Source organism: Lissotriton helveticus, chromosome 11 (genome assembly GCF_964261635.1).
Source record: "Lissotriton helveticus chromosome 11, aLisHel1.1, whole genome shotgun sequence".
Lineage (NCBI taxonomy): Eukaryota > Metazoa > Chordata > Amphibia > Caudata > Salamandridae > Lissotriton > Lissotriton helveticus.
Window position 1 is genome coordinate 724,984,812 of NC_136072.1, and position 20,784 is coordinate 725,005,595.

At 44.0% G+C, this 20,784-nt stretch overlaps 1 protein-coding gene across 1 annotated transcript in view; it reads right to left on the reverse strand.

Annotated features, from left to right (window-relative positions):
• The window catches only part of KCTD9 (potassium channel tetramerization domain containing 9), a 109,944-nt gene that overhangs the window by 34,749 nt on the left and 54,411 nt on the right, over nucleotides 1-20,784 (reverse strand). Inside the window, exons 4-6 of the mRNA XM_078666603.1 lie at nucleotides 15,654-15,753; nucleotides 5,572-5,630; nucleotides 3,663-3,791 (exon numbers count right to left, since the gene is read on the reverse strand). Of these exons, the coding sequence (XP_078522729.1) occupies nucleotides 3,663-3,791; nucleotides 5,572-5,630; nucleotides 15,654-15,753 (288 nt within the window). The remainder of the gene's footprint in view (nucleotides 1-3,662; nucleotides 3,792-5,571; nucleotides 5,631-15,653; nucleotides 15,754-20,784) is intronic.

Consider the following 20,784-nt stretch of genomic DNA (forward strand, 5'->3'; position numbering starts at 1 on the left):
GCTTCTTATAGGCCTATTTCGCTTCTGAATGCGGAGCCTAAGATTCTCGCAAAATTGCTGGCAAACCGTTTGATAAAGGTGATTAGCGACCTGATCCTTCTGGATCAGTCCGGTTTCATTCCACATCGTAATACAGCATTGAACTTGCGGCGCGTGCATGGCGTTCTCGCGCGAGCAGCGTCACTGCGTGAACCGGCCATCTTGGCTTCCTTGGATGCTACGATGGCCTTTGATACGTTGGAATGGCCATATCTCTGGGCCGCTCTTGCAAAGTTCGGTTTTGGCCCTGGTTTCATTGGCTGGGTGAAACTTTTGTACGAGGAACCATTGGCTCAGATTGTGGTGAATGGTCGGGTTTCTAAATCTTTTCTTCTTGGAAGGGGTACACGGCAGGGGTGTCCGCTTTCCCCGCTTCTTTTTGCCCTCACCTTAGAACCCCTGGCTGCTTGGCTGCGGTGGGATCCATCAATGAGGGGTATTCGGTGGACCCCGGATTTTGAGGACCGGATATCACTATATGCAGATGATATCCTGTTGTATCCTACGTTGCCTCGAAAGTCGCTGATTGTATTGTTTGATGTGCTGAACTCGTTCGGGAGAAACTCTGGTCTTGTGATTAACTGGTCTAAGTCCTGTATTTATGTACTCTAAGGCGACTCGCCTTCTTTGTCGCGGATTGTATTGTTTGATATGCTGAACTCGTTCGGGAGAAACTCTGGTCTTGTGATTAACTGGTCTAAGTCCTGTATTTATGTACTCTAAGGCGACTCTCCTTCTTTGTCGCGCGGTTGTCCCATACAGGTGGTGCGGAAGGGATTTAAATATTTGGGGGTCTTTATCGGCTTGGACCCTGTGGTCCGTTATGAGCGTAATCTGCTTCCCCCGCTCCAACGATTGAAATCCGACGTTGTGGCCTGGGTCAGACTGCCATTGTCCCTTCTTGGGCGTGCAGCTCTTTTCAAAATGATGTCTTTGCCGCGGTTTTTATACGCGCTGCAGAACACACTTGATGTCATTCCGGGGAGCTATTTTCGGGAAGTGAAGAGTTTGCAGATGCAATTGATATGGGGCGGGCGTTCGCGTATCGCCCTCGCCAGGTTGACCCTTCCCTGGTATGATGGTGGTATTGCACTTCCGGATATAAGGCGATACTACTGGGCTTCCCAACTGGGAGCGATTAATCACGGAATGTACGGTCCTGCGTCAAATCCTGCATTTGAAATGGATAAGTGGCTGCTGCCGGGTGGCGATTATAACAGGGCGCTTTACACCAAATCTGCTGGGAAGAAACTTTCTGGACCTACTAAGATAGCTGTACGGGTGTGGCAATGTGCTAATGCGGCAATGGGATGGAGAGATCGACTGACTCGAGCGACTCCGCTCTATGCGTCTGATAGACTGGGCAGCCTGTGGAACACTAAAGGTTTCGAGAAGTGGGATATGATTGGTATCTGCAGGGTGAGTGATATCTTGGCTAAAGATAGGGTTAAGACCTTTGAGGAGTTGAAAGTAGAATACGAGTTGAGTGATAAGGAATTCTTGCGTTATGCGCAGATTCGCCACGCGCTGAGTTCGGTTTTTACTGCAGGTATTGTTATCCCGGAATCATTTATTTATTTTTTAAATTTGTAGAGCGCGTACAATTGCCCGTAGACGTCTCGGCGCTAGAAACTGTGCATGTATTCCCAAGGCTGGGCTAGTAACTATTCTTGATCAAACAGCCAGGTCTTTATTTTTCTGCGAAAATGTATCAAGGACGGGCTATCTTTGATAGAAGCTGGCAGGGAATTCCATAATCTGGGCGCGTCTATCGCCCCAGTTGACTGTTTTTGTTCGTGGTATATGCAAGAGTTTAAGGTTGTTAGATCGGAGCGATCTTATGGAGGACTGGTACCTGAGTTGGGATTTCAGGAAGTGCGGACCATAGTTGTGCAATGCTTTATAGAGTATGCACAGCGCTTTAAACTTTATCCTGTTTCGAATCTTGAGCCAATGCAGGTCCCTTATAGTATCAGAGATTGGTGAGAACTTTGGGATTCCAGACAGGAGACGGGCTTGAAGATCGGGTGCTTGATGGTTACGTTCCCGACAGCACTATTTCCTTGATATACAAGAAATTGATTAATGATCGAGTTGATTTGTTGGCCCAACTTAGAGAGGTTTGGACTAGTGATGGCTTGGAGTTGGATGACGAGGACTGGCAGTCGGCGATATCCTCGCCGAAGGAGGTCGCGATTCCGGCTCATCTCAGACTCGTACAGCTTAAGATCCTGCACCGGATTTATGTGACTGGCCCTCGCCTGATTCGTATGGGATATTCTGTGGCGCAGACTCAGTGGGGGACCCTCGGGAATATGGTTGCCAAGAGAGATATCGCGCAGTTGTGGGGCGCCCAGAGACCGCCCACGGTCCTGGCATGGAAGGAGAATATGGACTGGTGTCTGTTTAGAGAGAAGACGGTGTTTGTGTCCCGCGGTAGACCTAAAAAGTGGGGTAAAATCTGGGGCCAATGGAACTCCTACCGGGGTGATATATGTACACCTCCCCTTGCGGATGCTCCAGATGTTCCGTCTTCCCCCTGACCCGACATTCCTAATTATGTTTCAGCTTTACTGTTTTATGATTGAATTTCCCCCTGCTCCCCCCCTCTTGCACTGATGATTTGTATCAAATTGTAATCCACTTCTTTCCTCGATGAGCGCTTACCCATCTGTACTGACTTTTATTGCCTTGTTTGTTTATGTTTATTTGATAATAAAAAGAAACATAAAAAAAAAATCTGGCAAATGTGGATTACTGTTCTGCATATCATAGCTTCTTGGTATAAGGTTTAACCCCATTGAGAAGAATATTTTGTTTCAAATGTTAGTGCACTGTGTTCTACTAATGTAGATGTGTGCAGATAGAATGCATATTCTCCCACAGAACAACTCTAAGCTCCCACTACCTGAGGTTACATCGGGTTTAGTCAATTGTTAAGGGCTGAAATATTTTAAATGGCCAACTGTGGGTTAAAACAAGGTTGAATATGTCAAACATAAGCATGCAAAAATCTCTGAAATAGAAAACAAATGGTGAAAAGGACCCGAACACCGATGGGGCTTTTACACCCAAGCACTGACTACATAAACATGGATCGTTCCTGAGTTAATGGCACAAGGGACAACGAGACATGGTCCTTGGCTTAACACCATCGGTGCGGAGCACTTTCCCGCTGAAGTTTTAAAAAATCAGCGGTTCATGACGAGCTCAGCTCGTCATGAGCGTACAAGAGGTGTACCTCATGACGAGCTGAGCTCGTCATGTGTGTCGAAGGGGTTAAGGAGACAGAAGCTGGTATACCAGTACAAGTGACATCAGAAACCATGGTGAATGCAAGACTGACATTGACAGGGACCGTGACATCTGCCATGGATGAAGATCAGGGGCACCTACATAAATGAAATTGTCAACAGTGCAGACGGGGGTACTAAACCAAAATGCTCTGGTAGTGATGGGGACTAGTGACAGAAGCATGAACAATAATTAAAATTGTGATGTACCTGGTGCCAGGGACTTCAGTGTTGGTAGTAAATGGGGGACTGGCAAAAAGACTAATAACAGAACAAGAGTATAAGAACCAAAGGCCAGTGTCTCAGAGGACTGCACTGCATGCTACGTACCCAATAAATTCACCCCGTCATTCACAATCAGCTGGCCGTGACGCAGATAATTTAGAATGGGCTCGAAATACTCTGGGCTCCTGTCAATGAGAAAAGCTCCTCTGTGGTCCTGCTTGTTGCCCCAGGCATCTGGAGGGAAAAGTGTGAGTGAAACAGAAGAGAGAAAATAACTTTGGATTCTTTCAAAATCCCGGATGCAATTTTCTATTTACATTCTTTCAACTGATCGCTCCTACCACAGTTGAGACCAATGAACCAAAATCTAGGCTGGTGGAACAAATTGTGAAGTTAGATGGCCAACAATGCAGCAACAAAAAAAATAACCGTTTCACTTTGGGAAGACTTTTTTTTAATGACCTCCATGAAGTATTTTCCCCTCATCCTGGCATGGGTAAACATAATGTGAGTAAGTGTGTCTTATATCGATAACGTATCGCAGACAAGCTTAGACAGACGTCAGCTCCAGACGTCATTACCTTCAATTATAATCGACATGAAATCTGGGCAACATGCAGCCTTTGTAAGTTACTACCGAGTTATTGATATAGCACTGAAGCAGGTTTGTTACTGGTCACATTAAATGGCCTGCAAACTGTATCAATCAAGTTTTATAAAGATTTCTATTGGTGGTGGGAGGAGACTACCTGTTTTGAGTGCTGTCTCTTTGGGACAGAATGCCGCTTTAAAACATTTGAGTTGACAGGTCATGAAAGAAAAACACCAGGGGTGAGAGGACTATTTCAAATTCCTCAAGCCACGTGAAGTCTGAACCACAAGTAGAGGTATACTACAAAGCTAGGATCTTCGTGCCACCACTGAGGAAACCTTAAAGTGGCTGTGGGTCACTGCACTGCAGATGGTTAATAGGTTGGCATTGCACCACAATAGCATGGTTTATATTTTTGCATGGCAGTGTAACTCCAAGGATGCTTATAGGCTTTTGGACAGAACAGCTACGATGGGTCACTGCCTATCTATGGTCATTATTTGAAAGCATGCTTGATAAAACATTATACGCTATTCATTAGTTTAGTCTCCGTTTTCAGTTAAATGAATATAGTTCAGTAGGACAGAATTTCATTACGGACGCAGGGACGTGTGCCAGAGGATTGGCCCAGTTGGATCTACGATCTAATGAAACAATCTTACTTGAGTGCCGGATGTGGTGGGCATTCAAAGAAGGGAGGGCGAGGAAACTCTTGAGTAGTTGTCACATGAAGGTGCGTTCATAATGGTGTTTCGAGGCTTTCTTTGGCTAGGATTATGAGGGCTGAGGTGCATAGGCTTTTAGCAATTATTTTTTAGATAATGTTCTAGAGCAGATTAAGAGCAGCAGCATCCTGACTGTTATCTGAATCACAATGTAAGAACCGAGAATGTTAATTTGAGTGAGGTATGGGGAATTCGGGGTGTGGGGAGTTAGGTATCAATGGACAGAGTTTTGGGCTAAATATGCACTGTTGGTTATATGGATCTGTTTATTACAGACAGATATTTGAAATTAGGGCATACATGTTTTGTGTTATTACTAATGATATTATTCACAAACCCTGTTCTAGTGGCTGTTAGTTATGGAGGTTTTTTAAATCTTGTATGTATGGGAGTTACAGTGACTGGATGATGGGGTCCCAACTGCTTCTAGGGAGAGGAGGAGTGTACACTAAAACTGAAAGGTAAGAGAGACTAAAGTGATAGGCAAATGCCCCTGTGAAAAAAAGAGAAGCAAACAGTAGTAGTGGTAAGGTTTACTACTTTAATCAGCCAATGTAGACAACCTACACGCTTCTGATGTACACAATGATAATTTACTTTACTTCTCCAGTCAGATATCTATTGTTAAGCAGCACAAAGATAGTTGGTGCAAGTAAATATAAATGTTATTAGTTCTGAAGAGCTCCTTCAAACTGACCTCCGCTCCTGAACATGTGTGCCAGCATGCTGTCTGGCTCCTTACTGAGTAAAGTGCTCCTAAAAAGCAAATTAAGCAGAACACAGATTAGCAAATTGAAAAAGCAAAGTAGTATTACTGCTCGAAATCAGACCACTGTGAGTAACTGTAAATTTAAAAATACATTATGCGCCTTCTGGGAGAAAATAACATTGAAAAAATGGAAAGGCTCGGGCTGCTATTTGAGTGGTCCAGTTAGAAGTAAACGGTAAGGATGTCTATGATTGTGTGAGAAACATTTGTGTATGAGTGCATGTGTGTGAATGTTTGCATCACTGAAAATAAAAACAGTTCAAACTGAGTTATGCATCTGCCTCAATCACAGAAAACCACTGACTTTAACTAGTTATGGTACACAAAGTGCATCATAACTCCTGCCACCCACCATGTTTAGAGAGAGAGAGAGAGAGAGAGAGAGAGAGAGAGAGAGAGAGAGAGAGAGAGAGAGAGAGAGAGAGAGAGAGAGAGAGAGAGAGAGAGAGAGAGAGAGAGAGAGAGAGAGAGAGAGAGAGAGAGAGAGAGAGAGAGAGAGAGAGAGATGGAAAGAAACAAAGGTTAGAGTGATGGTAAAGTTAAATGAAAATGGCAGTTAAAATAGAACGTTTGAAACTCAAAACATGTCATCGGTGTTGTAATATGTGAGATCATAAGGAATGCATGGCAAGGGTGCGAATTATAATCACTTCAGTTAACAACAAATACTGAATTTCAGTGTTTTTTTTTTAGTTTAAAACATTACATTTAAAAAAGACATTTTCACCTAACTATAACATTACCTTAACCTTTGTTTTTTACAGTGAATTTGAGTTTTTTTTTACGGAAACTAACAATATAAAGTGATATAATTTTTAAGTAAAGCAGACCTACTGCCTTTGTCAAAGAGTCAGAATACCAAAATATAAAAAAAAGCTGTCCTATTGGCTTTAGCAAAGTATCAGCACATCAATCTATGTAATAAAGCAGACCTATTGCTGTTGTCAAAAAGTAACTACAATAATTTATCAACACCCATATTCCAAAGTAATCCATATAAATACACACACTGGCAATGCATAAGAATTATTTTCTCCAAATTAAAGCATTTTTATTCGAAACAATGTTAAGGTCGTGTACGAGTCGGTCTTTGACATTCTTCAGGCCTCAAAATGCAACCACAGAATTAACCACAAGAGCTCCAGCTCGGAGTCCTTTAATAATAATGATAAGCTCTCCTGCGGCCATACATCTAATGACCTATGACCTAATGACTTAGATTAAAAAATATATATATATATCCTGGGGGTTGTTGTGCTCCTTGCAGCCCTCCACAACACATTAGTGACATATTAGTGGTGCCCCTGGCCATACTGGGGCACCTCAAAACAGAGAAAAATATGCAACTAAGCCCTTAAAGGGCATTATGAGGCATTTCAGGCTAGAAGAAATAAATAATAAATGATCAGCTCCTGCCGTTTACTTATTCATTTTTGAAAACAATTGTTGGGTGCCTCAGGTCCCACCAGGGACACTCACATGTTACTTTGCTACTGACCGTTGCGAGAAGCTTTTCTTTCCGCTCCAGTCGGGCAAGAGCAAAGCTATGTTCCCTGCACAGAAGACAGCAAGCAGAGAATTCGATTTGTATTCCCTGCCTGCACTCTCACGGTTCTGGTCTACAGGGACAAGACAGTGTTAATGGGATGGGGTCCCTGGGTCACTGCCTCTGTGGGGGCCCGGGGGGTTGGGTCCCCTGGGTCATTGTTTGGCTGAGTGGAGAGGGGGGCTTGCATGCCCCTCCCCAAAATCATTACATTTACCCCCCCCCCCCGATTGATGGGGTCCCAGGCACCTTTTAAAAGCTCTGGGATGGCAGAACGTTGCGTTTAAACTGACATTTTCTCCTACTATACCATCACCTTAACCTCACTGAGGTACGTGTACATCCACCTTGGACGAGAGGCTCTCGGGAATAGTCATTGCATCCCAACCAGACGCCAGCTCATGACTCCAATCGCAGTTGTGGTCTTCTTCGCCACTGACCTCAGGCTCTCTGTCCTCGGTGCTCTGATCCATAGGTGTTTTACCACGCCCGAAGTTTCACATGACTCAGACACACTCATTGCCTCCTTGAACCATGAAGCATTTCGGTATACCACCAGTCCACCTCTCCGGGCTGTGATCGTGGTTCCTTTAAATACAACAACCTCCCATATTTCTCTTTCGAAAGGAGTCCTGAATTTCCAACCAGGAGGTCGGACTTTGATCACTACTTTATCTCCAAGTTGTATGTCAGACTACTTGGCATTCCTTCTTTTGCTCGCCCACTCATTGTTTGCCTTTCTCTTGCTCTGCACGGCTTCCTTGTCTAGGGTCGCAGGTACCCACACTGAACTTAGAGGCACCAAGACTCTTAACGGCCTCTTTATGATTAATTCACTCAGAGCACATCCTGTAGTGGAATGGGGCGTTTGTCTAAATGCTCTCGGAAACTGTTGCAGGCACACCTCCAAATCCGCTCCTTGATCCACACATATCCTGAAAGCCTTCTTCAATGTCCTCAAAAATCTACTTCCCCATTTGCTTGGAGCCACTGGGAAGTGTTTTTTTGTGTTGAATGTTTGACGTGATGTAGATACTCCTTGAAGTCAAGTCCCTAAAACAGTGGCCCATTATCAGTTTTCACCTCGTACGACAATCCAACCATAGCAGATATTTTTTCTAGAGCAGGCCTGACGCACCCAAAAGCCGTGGATCGGAGAAGTTCCCTCCAGAACATTTTGTAGTGCTGTCTACCATCACCAGTGTTAGTCGTCCATCCGGAAAGCTCCCAAAATCCATATTTACCTTGGACCAAGGCTTGTCACAAGGAACTTCAGTGATGATTAGGGCTGCTGCTGACTCTGCTACCGTGATTTTACAGGAATGGCATCCCCGCATAATATCTTCTACTGTCCATCCATGCCCAGAAACCAGACTTTTGAGCGTAACCATGCCTTGGTCTTAGCTAGCCCCTGATGCCTTTGATGAGCCAGCTCCACTGTACGTCTCCACTGACTCGGCAGCACTACAATGTGTTGCCCCCTCAGTAGGAGTCCTCGCAAGCTCCCACTCAGTTCGTAATGGCATTACCAAATACTCGTTTGGAGTTCCCGCTCCTCATCGATGATCCCGCTTAACCCCTTCAAGAAATCCTTCCCCCAATGAGCCTTTAGAGCCCCTTTCACCCTTCTAATACAGTTGTCTTCATGAGTCGCTACCATCAGCTCTGCCATCAATAGTGCTCAGGGGCAGGCACTCTCAGTGAGGAGCCATATGAAATCTTCAACCCCCCCCATCAGTTTCCTTCTGCAGCGTTGGATTCTCTGTCAAAGGGTGTCATGAAAGGTAATCGCCAGATTGTTTACTCCTGGCCGATAAGCACTGCCAAAGTTGTATTGCTGCAGGTCTACATCCCATCTTTCAATTCGTGGAGATCCATTCCATGCCGATCCACGGAACAACTGCACTAGGGGCATGTGATCAGTGATCACGTGAAACTGGTGTCCACACAGATAAATATGAAACTGCTGACATGCCCCCCTGATGGCGAGGGCCTCCCTCTTGATTTGGACAAACCGAGTTTCCACAGCCGTTAGTGCCCGGCTGGTGTAAGTGATGGGTGTCCACTCTCTGCCGTTTTTTGCTGTAAGAGGATGCCGCACAGCCCCACAGCCCCACCGGACTGGCATCTATAATGAGCACAGTCCTGCCTCCCGATCTGAAGTAAGCTGCAGTGACTCCTTGAAGCAATGCTCCCTTCACGTCCTTGAACGCCTAGGCAGCCTCACTCCTCCACTCTCACGGTGTCTTGCTTGGTCAATGCCCTCAGTGTTTCAGAAAGTGTTTTCTAAAGATAGAAAGCCTCTTGACTGTGGAGTCCCTCAGGGATCGGCTCTTAGCCCCCTTTTTTTCAACGTGTACCTTGCACCTTTGGTTGAGGTCATTGAGGCTTTTGGAGTCAGAGTGGTTTCATACGCTGATGATACACAGCTAATTTTCTCGTTTAGAGACCACTCTGACAATGGACTCCAAAATTTTAAAGCTTGTTTATACAACATCGTATCATGGATGACCCAAAACACCTTAAAATTAAACACGGATAAGACAGAGGTGTTGTTTTTTAATCAAATAATACCTCTATCACCATCCATTTGGTGGCCGTCTGAGCTGAACCCTCCTCCCTCTCCAGTGAAAGTGGCCCGAAACCTCGGCTTTCAGATCGACAATGAGCTATCGTACAAAACCCAGATCCGCAAAGTAACTTCCGCCTGTTTTGGCAAGTTACATATGATAAAAAAGATTTCGCCTTACCTCCCTGCTGATGCACTGAAGACTGTAGTGCATGTTCTTATTACCACTCACCTAGACTGCTCCAATAGTCTATACACGGGTTCCCCAGCATATCTTCTTCAACGGTTGCAGACCGTTCAGAATGCTGCAGCTAGGTTGATCTGCAAAATCCCTTATCGCCACTCGATCTCCCCTCACTTAAAGAACTTGCACTGACTCCCGATAGCCTCTCGCATTCGGTTCAAGGCCCTGGTCCTTGCCTACAGGGCTCTGAATGGCAGGGGTCCAGGGTATCTCAGAGGTAGACTGAGGTTAGTCCACTCTGCTCGTGATCTCAGATCAAACCACCTCCGTCTCCTGCTCCCCCCTTGATTTCATCGGGTTAGAAAAGGAGGTAGAGCCTTCGCAGTGATCACGTCAAAATTGTGGAACTCCCTTCCACTCAATCTCAGCTTGCTCAAATCCGAATCCCTGATCAGAGGCAAATTGAAGACATGGCTATTCTCTGGCTACTAATGTTGAGGTCCTTGCTGCCGCGGGCCACAGCGCCGGGACACCCCCGTTGGGGGTAGCTGTGCGCTTAATAAATGTTACTATAATAATAATAATAATTTTGATCCAGATCTCCGAGACGGTCCATCAAACCTTGTGGTTGACCATATCAAAGGCTGCCGACAGATCAAGCAGAATAAGGGTTGTGGTTCCTATCTTATCCAAAGCCGGCTTATTTCCTCCGTGGCCTTGATTAGAGAAGTCTCGGTGCCATGTCCAGGTCGGAACCCAAACTGTGTTGGGTCAAGACGATGGTTAACCCGCATAAATTGCACAAGTTGTTGGTTCATCACTTTCTCTGTAATATTGCAGGAAGCGGTAGGCGAGAAATTGGACAATAGTTAGTTGGATCTTCTGAGTGCAAACAAGGTTTTTTGTAAAAGGGGAAGAATGGAGTAGAAATGGTTGTGAGCAGGTGTTCCTCCTTTCCAGTTTTATATATGTATCAAAGGGTAATTCCTTGCTTAAAACAACACAGTAATCCAAGTTGGGTTGAGTGAAAAGTGATTATTTTTATTCACCACATTGTTGTGTCCATTTCACGCATTTGTGATTTTTTTTCTTTTAAATTGAAGTGTGGAGGACAAGATTAAATGAATGAACAGCCGACACATGTTTCGCCCTATGTGGCAGGCAGAGCCAGGGCTTTCTCAAGGCTGCATCAAAAGAAAGGGAGAAGAGTGTTAAATGATCGAACAGCGGGTTCCCCAGAGAGAAGACAGGAGGGACACCAAACGGGTGTGCAAAGGGGTGGAAGAAAATAGAGAAAAGAAATTTACTCGTGGGATTCATGAATTGATTTAAAAAGGGGAAAAGAAGTGTGCCTTTGAGTCAAGAGTTTTTAAGAAAGGTTTCCTTAAGGCTAAGAATGGAAAAGGAGTGAGGAAGAATAGAGTAGAATAGAGTCATTTTTCCACAGTGACGGAAAGTGTCCAACCTCCAACAAGGAATTAAAGATGCTGGTTAGATTAGCAGCTATCCGCTCTGGAACCAGCTTCACCACCAATGGAGAATATTGATTTGATGGAGAGCCAGATTTAGTAGAGTGAATTAGCCTGATCTGGTGTGACTGGGGTAGATTCAGAAAAGATCATTTGCTCTAGGCCTTCTTGAGTATTTATTTTTCTCTTAGAGGCTGTTTCTTTTCTCTGTATCAAACTTCAGATAGATTTGATCTACTTTATCCCGAAAGCAGTAAGCAAAGGAATGGACTACTGCTTACTCCTTTGCTACCAGGAAGTTTAGTAATTACTTTAAATAACTCCTTGGAGGAGTTCTTAGCTGATTGAATCTGCTGTGTATAATAGGTCCTTTTCTTTTTTTTTTTATAAGTAAGCATCTGTGCTTGGGCGTCTACAAAGTTCTTTCTCATGAATACAGTGATGCGACCTCCAATTTTCTTTTGGGTCTTCTACAATTTTGTCTTTCCTTTCTAAGTGTCTCGGTAAACCAGGACGTGGAGAGTTTCGCCCATTGGTTTACTTAGGAGGGACAAGCGTAAACAAAACCAAAATTTAACCAGTTTTAAAAGTCCAACCTGGCTGGCTCAGGATCTTGAGCATAATAGCTGCTAAGTGAGTTTGACACAATCTATTTAGTTCCAGGCACAAAAAGTAGTTGTACCACTGAAAAAATCCAGTCTAGTGTATGGCCTGCCAGATGGGTGGACTTGTGAAGAAGTTGTGAGAGGCCTAGTGCACTAATAGTTTCCAGGAGAGCCATTGTGTCTTTGTCTGAGAGGGCCTCAAGATGAAACTTAAAATCACCTATAATGGTGAAATCTTTAGTGCATACACCAGCTTCTAAATGTAAACCAAAGATCTTTAGAAAACCTCTCCCGGGGCCGGGCAGGGAGTATATGAGTAATCTCTTAAAAGATTGGGTTTTTTTTGTGAGCTCAAAAGAGAAAGAAAGAAAGAAAGAAAGAAAGAGCTTCACAATCCAGAGATGAAGCGATGTCAGATTTGGCCATAAGAGAATCTTTGTAAATAATGGCTACCCCCCATCTTTTTTGTAGGGTTCTACCCAGTCAATAAATGGAATATCCCGAAAGGGACAGCAACTGCCAGGTCAGGACAGGAAGACGTTTCCGCCCAGGTTTGAGTTGCAAAAAACATATCAGGGTGTTGGCTGTCAAAGCCGGCAAGTTCAACACTATGTTTGAGCAAAGAGTGGGCATTTATAAGCACACGCCACATTTTGGCGAATGGGCCCTTCGTAATGGGGAAGCAGGCAGACGGCTGGTTGGTCAGTTTAAAGATATGCTCATTTTGTTGAAAGTCGCAGTTAAGACAGATAGGCTTAGTCGCTGGTGGAAGTGCAGCTAAATTAAAACATGCGCAGCCCTGCGTGTGATCAAAGGAGTTATGAACACGCAATTCCTTACTAGAATAGTGTTTCCTGGCACCTGATGTAAGGCAAAACAGGCAGGGGTTCTGGCGCCCGGCGTGATCCAGGTGCTGATAGGCACAGATGGGATTGCCTTAAGCTTTAAATAACCCTCCATACGAGGGGGGGGGGGGAGAGTCAAAAACACTGAACTTGCAGCTTGATCCTAAAAACAGATGGCGAAACAAAAAGGACGCAACCCCGCAAGCCATCACAGGCTCCCGTATGAGGAAATGAATACTGGTAACAGAAAATTAGTTAAAGTAAACGTGCTAACATTAAAACAGAAAATTGTCAAAAGGGGAAATAGTCCCTTTCAATATGGTGCCCAGTAATGTGGGATCCAGGCACCTCCCCAAACCAGCACAGCATGCGTACAAGGAAATCAGTGATGCGGTAAAGGGCGAATCCAGTCATGCTCAGCAGCAGCATGGCAAAATGCTGAGATGAAATAACACTTTGAAAATCTCAACAGGATGATGGATCCCACCCACTGAGACCAAAAGATAACCTGAGACTTACAGGAGCATAGCAACCACTGGGTGCCACTGTTGAAACACTTATAAGTTGATCTATCATGGTTACATCCTATGATAAATAAGTATAGAATCCATACTTTTATGAGTGCCATTTGATCTATATACCCATGCATCTAGAATTAGTGTCTGTCACAATTCAGATGAAGGTTGTATGTAGGCAATGACTTTGGGGAGCTCCATGACGGATTCAGCAAACTATTAAAATCCAGCCATGCAACAAGGAGATGGCTAGCTATAAGAGTTTCTGAAGTACACGTAAGACCTGTGGTCACTCAATTTGACAGATAGAAGAAACAACTATTGATTTTGAGTATGAGGGAGAACACCGGCCAAGCAGGGAGGTAGGCCCTAACTGATGTTGACCAGTGGACACTAGCCAGCACCATGAAAAACATAAACAAACAGCTGTATTTGCTATGGAGTGTGATGCACACAGCAGACCCCAACCGTATGCAGTTGTATGAATCATGGCGACAGTGAATGCAAAGATTGAAAGTGGAAGATGCCCATAAGCCTAAGGAGGTGCTGCTGGTCGTTCTTGGAGTTGAATAAAGATGGGCCAGCTACTGTGACTGACTAAGCCAATGAGACCGGAGAAATAGCCTATAGGAAGCCAATGAAAGACAAGAAACTAGGTTTAACATCAATTCACACCCACACAAAAAAAGAAAAAATGGAAAGCGGAGGATATACAGTGTGGGTAGGGTGTACCCCAAAAAAGTATGCCTCCAAGTCAAAATTAAAAGCACGCACACTGGCTGGGATGGGGACAGTGTTAAGCCTCAATTTAATGAGGCAATGTGCCCCAGGGAAGAGTTAAAAACAGCATTGAAATATACAGTCAAATAAGAAAGGAATGACTCAAAAAGAGGGTTCTAGAGGGGACTTTAGGAAAACCATTAAGTGTTATTACAAAATTCAAAAAGAGTACGATACAGGAATAGTAAACTTCAAATGCTGCAACTCTCATTTGAATGCATAAGTCATTGCCATAAGGGCTCCCAGTAATACAGGCTAATAGGCAAAATCACTAAGTCCAAAATATGCAGCAAAATCTGTAAAAAATTGGACAGCATTCCTAGCGGCATAGGAAAGGTCTCTGACTCACCCCCAAATTTTAGGGTTTTTATAACAATTAAAGAGCAGAGAAATATTGAAAATGCAAATTCACCGAGGCAAAATAAATACATTTTCAACAAATCAGAATACAAACGTTAAAATCGTCATACAGCTTTACCACCAAAGCATTATCCCACACATGAATATTAATTCAGCCTCTCGACCTAATGTCATCCAGAAGTGTCAGAACAAATTAGTTACATAAGCAACAGTGAATGAATGTAATACTGCGTGCAATTGGAAGATCCTTGGTAAAATGTTACAATAGGGAGCCCATGCTAGAGCCTTCTCCTTGAACAGTGTCATTTTGGAAATTAAATAAATCTGCATCTACATGTAGCAGAAACAATAATAAAGCATAAACATCAATTTTGAATAAGATGGTGTTGAGGTTTAACAGAGGCCTTGTTAGCAGAGGCTTGAAAAACATGAGTCATAGCAAAATTATTTAAACGGCAATAATAATAATCCTGTATTTGTAAAGCACACAGCTACCCGTAGGTTTCCCGGCGCTGGGCGCCGTCGGGGAGATTAAGCAAACTATTTCCCAGAGTCACATGGTGCTGGGCAGACCCCTGCCGCCAATAGTGCCACATTAAGATATACGTAAGAAATAAAGCATAAAATGATATTCTGCTCACTTGTTAATAATGCACATTTTTGATTAATGCACAAAAGAGACTGTAATTTGACGGTAATGGGCATATAAAAGCAAGGGTGAGTCAGGATCACTTAGGACCTGAAGAAGACTGCTACAGGCAGGTCATATACATAGAATGTAACAAGAGGAAAAATGTGTGGGAAAGGAGGATGAGTTAAAGAAGTAGGGCAAACCCACAATATGCTTGCCTTTCCCTATGGGCAATGGAAGAGTTGCAAGTAAAAAAGTACTGTGGAGTAGGGGGCAGTTTGGAATAACTACATCATATACATTTATATAGCTTACTAGTAAATGGCAGAAAACAGGATCAATTCATTGTAGGTGTAAGCAAGTTTTGTTAATGAGTAATCATATTGACTTATGTATAAAAAATAATTGCTTTGGGGTCTCATTCCAGACCAAGTAGTGACAGTACCACATTTGAATTAGCCACTTATAATGAAGAAAACTTTCCTTGTGTTTGAAAACACTCCTACCGTGTAGTTGTAAAATACCGTCCTCCAACGTTTAGTGTCAACCAGTCAGTGTGTGCCCCAGGCATTTCTTCAGGCCCTCTGAACACATCTGCCAGAGGATCTGCAACAAAAGAGATAACTTGGAAGGCATTTGTGTAGGGAATCTGAAAAGTATCAGGTGCATAACAACAATCTTACTGTACAGATTAATTCCATCATACGGTGATGAAAGAGAAGCTCACGTGCAAATTGTGGCACTTGTTATGCTTAAAATAAGGCAACCTTAGCGCTGCAATCAAGCATTCACTTTAAATGGGCCATTTGCACATTAATTATCTATTAATGTTATGATTGTATTCTTTACTAATATGTATTTTTTTTTTACATTTCCGTACTGCAACATGTTAAACTCACCCAGAGTCCAGCACTGAAATATTTCTTCTTCACCCAGAGTCATCTTATTTGTCAGCGTTTTTTAACATATAAGTTGAGAAACTGCATTACTTTATAGCCACATTGATAACAATCACCTGATCATTGACTCAGCAGTCACTAAGTTGGTCCCTACATAGAGCTGAAGCACTGATCTCCAATCACAAATGAATGGACAAATGCAAACTGCCTCAACAAGCAACCGTTGCTAGCGACCGGCAGCTCCCACCCAGCAAAAGACAAGCGAACTCTACATTAATACCCAACAAATGACTGTCTCCTGTGAAACTACATTCTGCAAAATTATCCTCAGTTAAATTAATTTCTATATTGATATAAAGCCAGACTCAAGTTGTTTAAATAGGTAGCACATTTTGCTCCTCTTGCAATAGGAAGTGCTCTCGAAGCTCTATTTTAATTGTACACCCGACTTGCCACATATTGTGTTTTTTTGCAATCAAATCATGGTTTCTTGAAGGGATTTAAACTACTGCCTACTACAAAGTACTCTTGTTACAACGCTTGACTCAAAAATCTCTTTTTGCATAATCTCTCCATTCTAAAATGTGTAGTGGGTGTTTGAATTCAAAGAAATTGTTCAGGTGTTTGCATTTTTTGTATTTTCGTTTTTACATTTTGACTCGAAACCATTTGATATTCCATCTTTCAGGACAGATGTGTTCAAACAGGAATCAATTTAATGACGCCACATTCCAGGCTGACAACCATAGCGCTTATCCATTTCAGCCACTGAATTTCCAGCCTCTGATAGTTCTGAATGCAGGTGGATCTTGTAGTCAAGGCATGAAAGTCCACAAAGGCGCTTGCATTCTGCTTCATTGGGATACACAGCAAGATTTTACATAGGAGCCAGAGAAGGAGAAAGCAAGACAATAAGATCTTTTTGATTTGGTCTCAAAGAAGAAATCCTAGTTGAAAAAAACACTTCAAGACATTTATGCCTGACAGGCATTGGTGTGTACATATACGAGTGGCCAAGTGCCCGCACTCCCAGCAAAGAATCTCTCCACTGAAGACCACAATTTCCATCATCTTCTGATACACATCATGATAATTGGTATCCATCCACCTATGAATAGCCAAGAGGAATTCTCACAGATGACAGATGGCGCTGGACATTAACTGGCCAAATCTCAACAGTAGTCGAGTGTTGTCCAAACAGGAGACGGACTGAAAATCCAGGCCCTCTATGACAACTTCACCGAACAGATGCCGGACACCAGCCCCCCCACCCCCCACACCGAATTATAGCTCACCATCACTACCTGGAATCCCGCCACCATCGAACTCACCATGGCGACCATGAGGAACACCAACTCACGAGCCCCCACGGACCCCAGCCCTCCGCATATCTACCACAGAGGAGCCGCCGCTGCCGCCGCAACCGAACTAGTACGGGCCATCAACACCTCCATCGAATCCGCATCTTTCCAGACGACTGGAAGCGGGCGGAAGTCAAACCCCTCCCCAAGAAGCCCACAGCCGACCCGACAGACCTGAAGAACTACTGGCCAATTTCTCTCCTCCCCTTCGCAGCCAATGTCACCGAGAGACGCAAACACCGAGCTGACCGCCTTCTTTGAAGAGAAGTCCACCCTAGATGACTTCCAGTCTGGATTTCGCAGCAACCACAGCACCTAGACCACCCTCCTCGCCGCTACCAACGACATCCGCATGCTACTCGACCAGGGACACACCGCGGCACTCATCCTACTAGACCTCTCTGCAGCTTTCGACACCGTCTCACACCACTCTCCCGCTGCCAGACTCCGCGATGCTGGGATATGACAAACCGCCCTCACCTGGGTCTGCTCCTATCTCTCCGGCAGAACCCAAAGGATCAGACTCCCCCCTCTCCTCTCCAAAGCCACAGAGATCATCACTAAGTCTCACACTCTTCAACATCTACATGGCCCGCCTCACCGCAATGGTCAGACAGCACGGGCTCAGCATAATATCTTATGCAGATGACACCCAGCTCATCCTCTCCCTCACGAAGAACCCCGACGACACCAGACTTTGTTTCCATGATGGAATGAAGGAAATCACCGACTGGATGAAAAACAGCTGCCTGAAGCTCAACTCAGAGAAGACGGAGGTCCTCATCCTCGGACGCTCCGCCTGGGACTACAGCTGATGGCCCTCAGCCCTCGGGAGCCCGCCTACTCTGACAGACCATGTACGGAACCTCATCATCATCCTAGACTCTTCCCTCACCATGACCCACCAGATCAACTCCATCACCTTCACCAGTTTCAACTGCCTTCGGTTCCTCCGCCAGACCTGCAAATGGATATCCCCCGAATACAGAAAAACAGTCCCCCACGCACTCATAACCAGCAGACTGGACTACAGCAATGCCCTCTACACCGGAATCAACAAAAATCTCCTACACAAGTTCCAAATCATCCAGAACACCGCAGTCAGACTCGTCCTTGGAACCCCACAGCACGAACAAGTGACAACACCTACAAGACCTCCACTGGCTCCCCGTCGAGAAGAGTGACCTTCAAACTGCTCACCCACACCTACAAATCCCTCCACAACATCGGACCCAAGTACCTCAACGAGAGAGTCTCCTTCCACGTACCCACGAGGAACCTCCGCTACGCCAACCTCGCCGAGACATCAGCAACCGTAGAACCAGAGCAGGAGGAAGAGCTTTCACCTACGTCGCAGCCAAAGCTTGGAACGAGCTACCAGTCAACATCGGACGCTCACCCACCCTGCACACCTTCAAGAAGAACCTCACAACCTGGCACTTAGCCTAAACTGGAGCTGAATTCACCACCCCCCTTCCTAGCACCTTGAGACCCGCACGGGTGAGTAGCGCGCTTTATAAAACCCTGATTGATTGATTGATTGACTGAAAACTTTACAAAACTGGCTCAGGAAGGGTGGCCCTCACTCACGCCCACCTCCCTAAATATTTTAAATAAAGACCACTGGGTTATGGCCACCCCAGGCGCCCTATTATTAAAATATTAAATGCAGGTGGTGTTTTATTTACTTGCTTGAAAGAAGCAACAATCATGCTGGACTTGCGCAGGATAGCTATTTTTCTTTAAAAGGCAGGTCATTCAGTGGTTCTACAAATATTAAAGAGAACAGGGACAATTGGGAACACCACACGCTACTGAGTGATACAGCAACTAAGGAGGCAGAGAAACCAGCTGGGTATGGTCACTCCAGAAGATTTTAAATCAAAAGACTGAGTCTACCAGACCAACTGCTGAGAGCCAGTCAATCAGACTATATTGGCCAAATAAATGGCTGCAGAGAGGTCAACAAGCAAAATCCCTGCTTCAATGTCCTGGTCCCTTGTGGTCAGCAACTCATCCAATGTGGCTAATAGGACAGATTCTGAGCTTTGTAGGCTGAAATCTCCTGCCTGTGAGGTGTCCAGTTGCTTATACTCTTCCAGGATGTTCTTCTCCATAATCAAGAGAACGCAGAGAGAAGGGTGATGGGTCTGTAGTTTTTCAGAGTGACAGGCACAAGGTCAACGTTCTTGAACAAGGGAGTAATTCCCTAAATCGTGCAGGACCTGTCCATTGAAAAGGGAAATTCCTATAATATCACAGAAAAGTCTTGTGGTAGCGATACCTAGGCTTAGGTGAATAGACACCATGAAGGGGTCATTCGACATCTGTACATACGTTTGGAGAAGGAGAAAAACAACTTGAACTAAGACACCCCCAGCAGTATTCTTAAAATGATTGACCACCACCCCTGGGCAACTCTCAAAACTGGCTTCCCTAGGCCCAGGTTCTTCCAAAAAGTCATAGATAGCCGCGACCTCATTTACTACTAATGAGTACAGGTTGTTATAGAGCCCTTAAAATGGAACACATTGTTATTGGCTGAAAATGAGCTGTGTCCCATCCTAATAAAAAAAAAACTTTAGCTGAAAAAATGAGCTGAATGTCACATCATAATTTAAAAAAACGATCTAAGGACCTTAGTTAAATTAGAATAAAATAAAATGAACTAACCTAAATCAATTACATAGAAACTATTTTAGAGTAACACTAGCTATTAAAATGCTTCAATTTTGGACAGTACTACTAACATATAGTATACTGGAGGCTATTACTCGTCATACCATCACAAGAAATTTGAATCGCTTTATGGTTTATTTGCCAGTAGATCTGTAACCATTTTGACAATGTCACAATACACCTTGCATAGGTAAGTGATTTATTATGTTATAATGTCTACTCATGGTACTACAGGATTTATAAAAATATTTATTGAAAGTTACTGTGTAAAATGTATCAATCACTGCTAAGATCAGTGAAGTGAAAGTAACTGGAAGACAGTAACTAAATATGAAAGTATTTTAAATACCACTATAGCTTTGGAAATGTACTTAGGTTCTTGTACTAGTCGTATATCCGATTCTGAGCAAGCTCCTAAATGCTGCTTTGCTCTAGCCAAGAATGAGATTTACTAGTTTTCACCTAATCAGTAGAGACCTACTTCCTAATTTTGGTCTTTCAGACATAACTAATTTCCTACAAATTTCTGTCTTTTAAAATAAAAATAAAAAAACGCACACATTTCTCCCTTACTAGTCTGGGGCCAGAACTCATTTCACACGCACAAGCTGATGTATTTGAGGTGCGTATTATTTGGTGCTGTCAAATCTGGAGTCCAGCTACGTTTTTAAATCAATAACTCGTACTCTTTAAGTCAT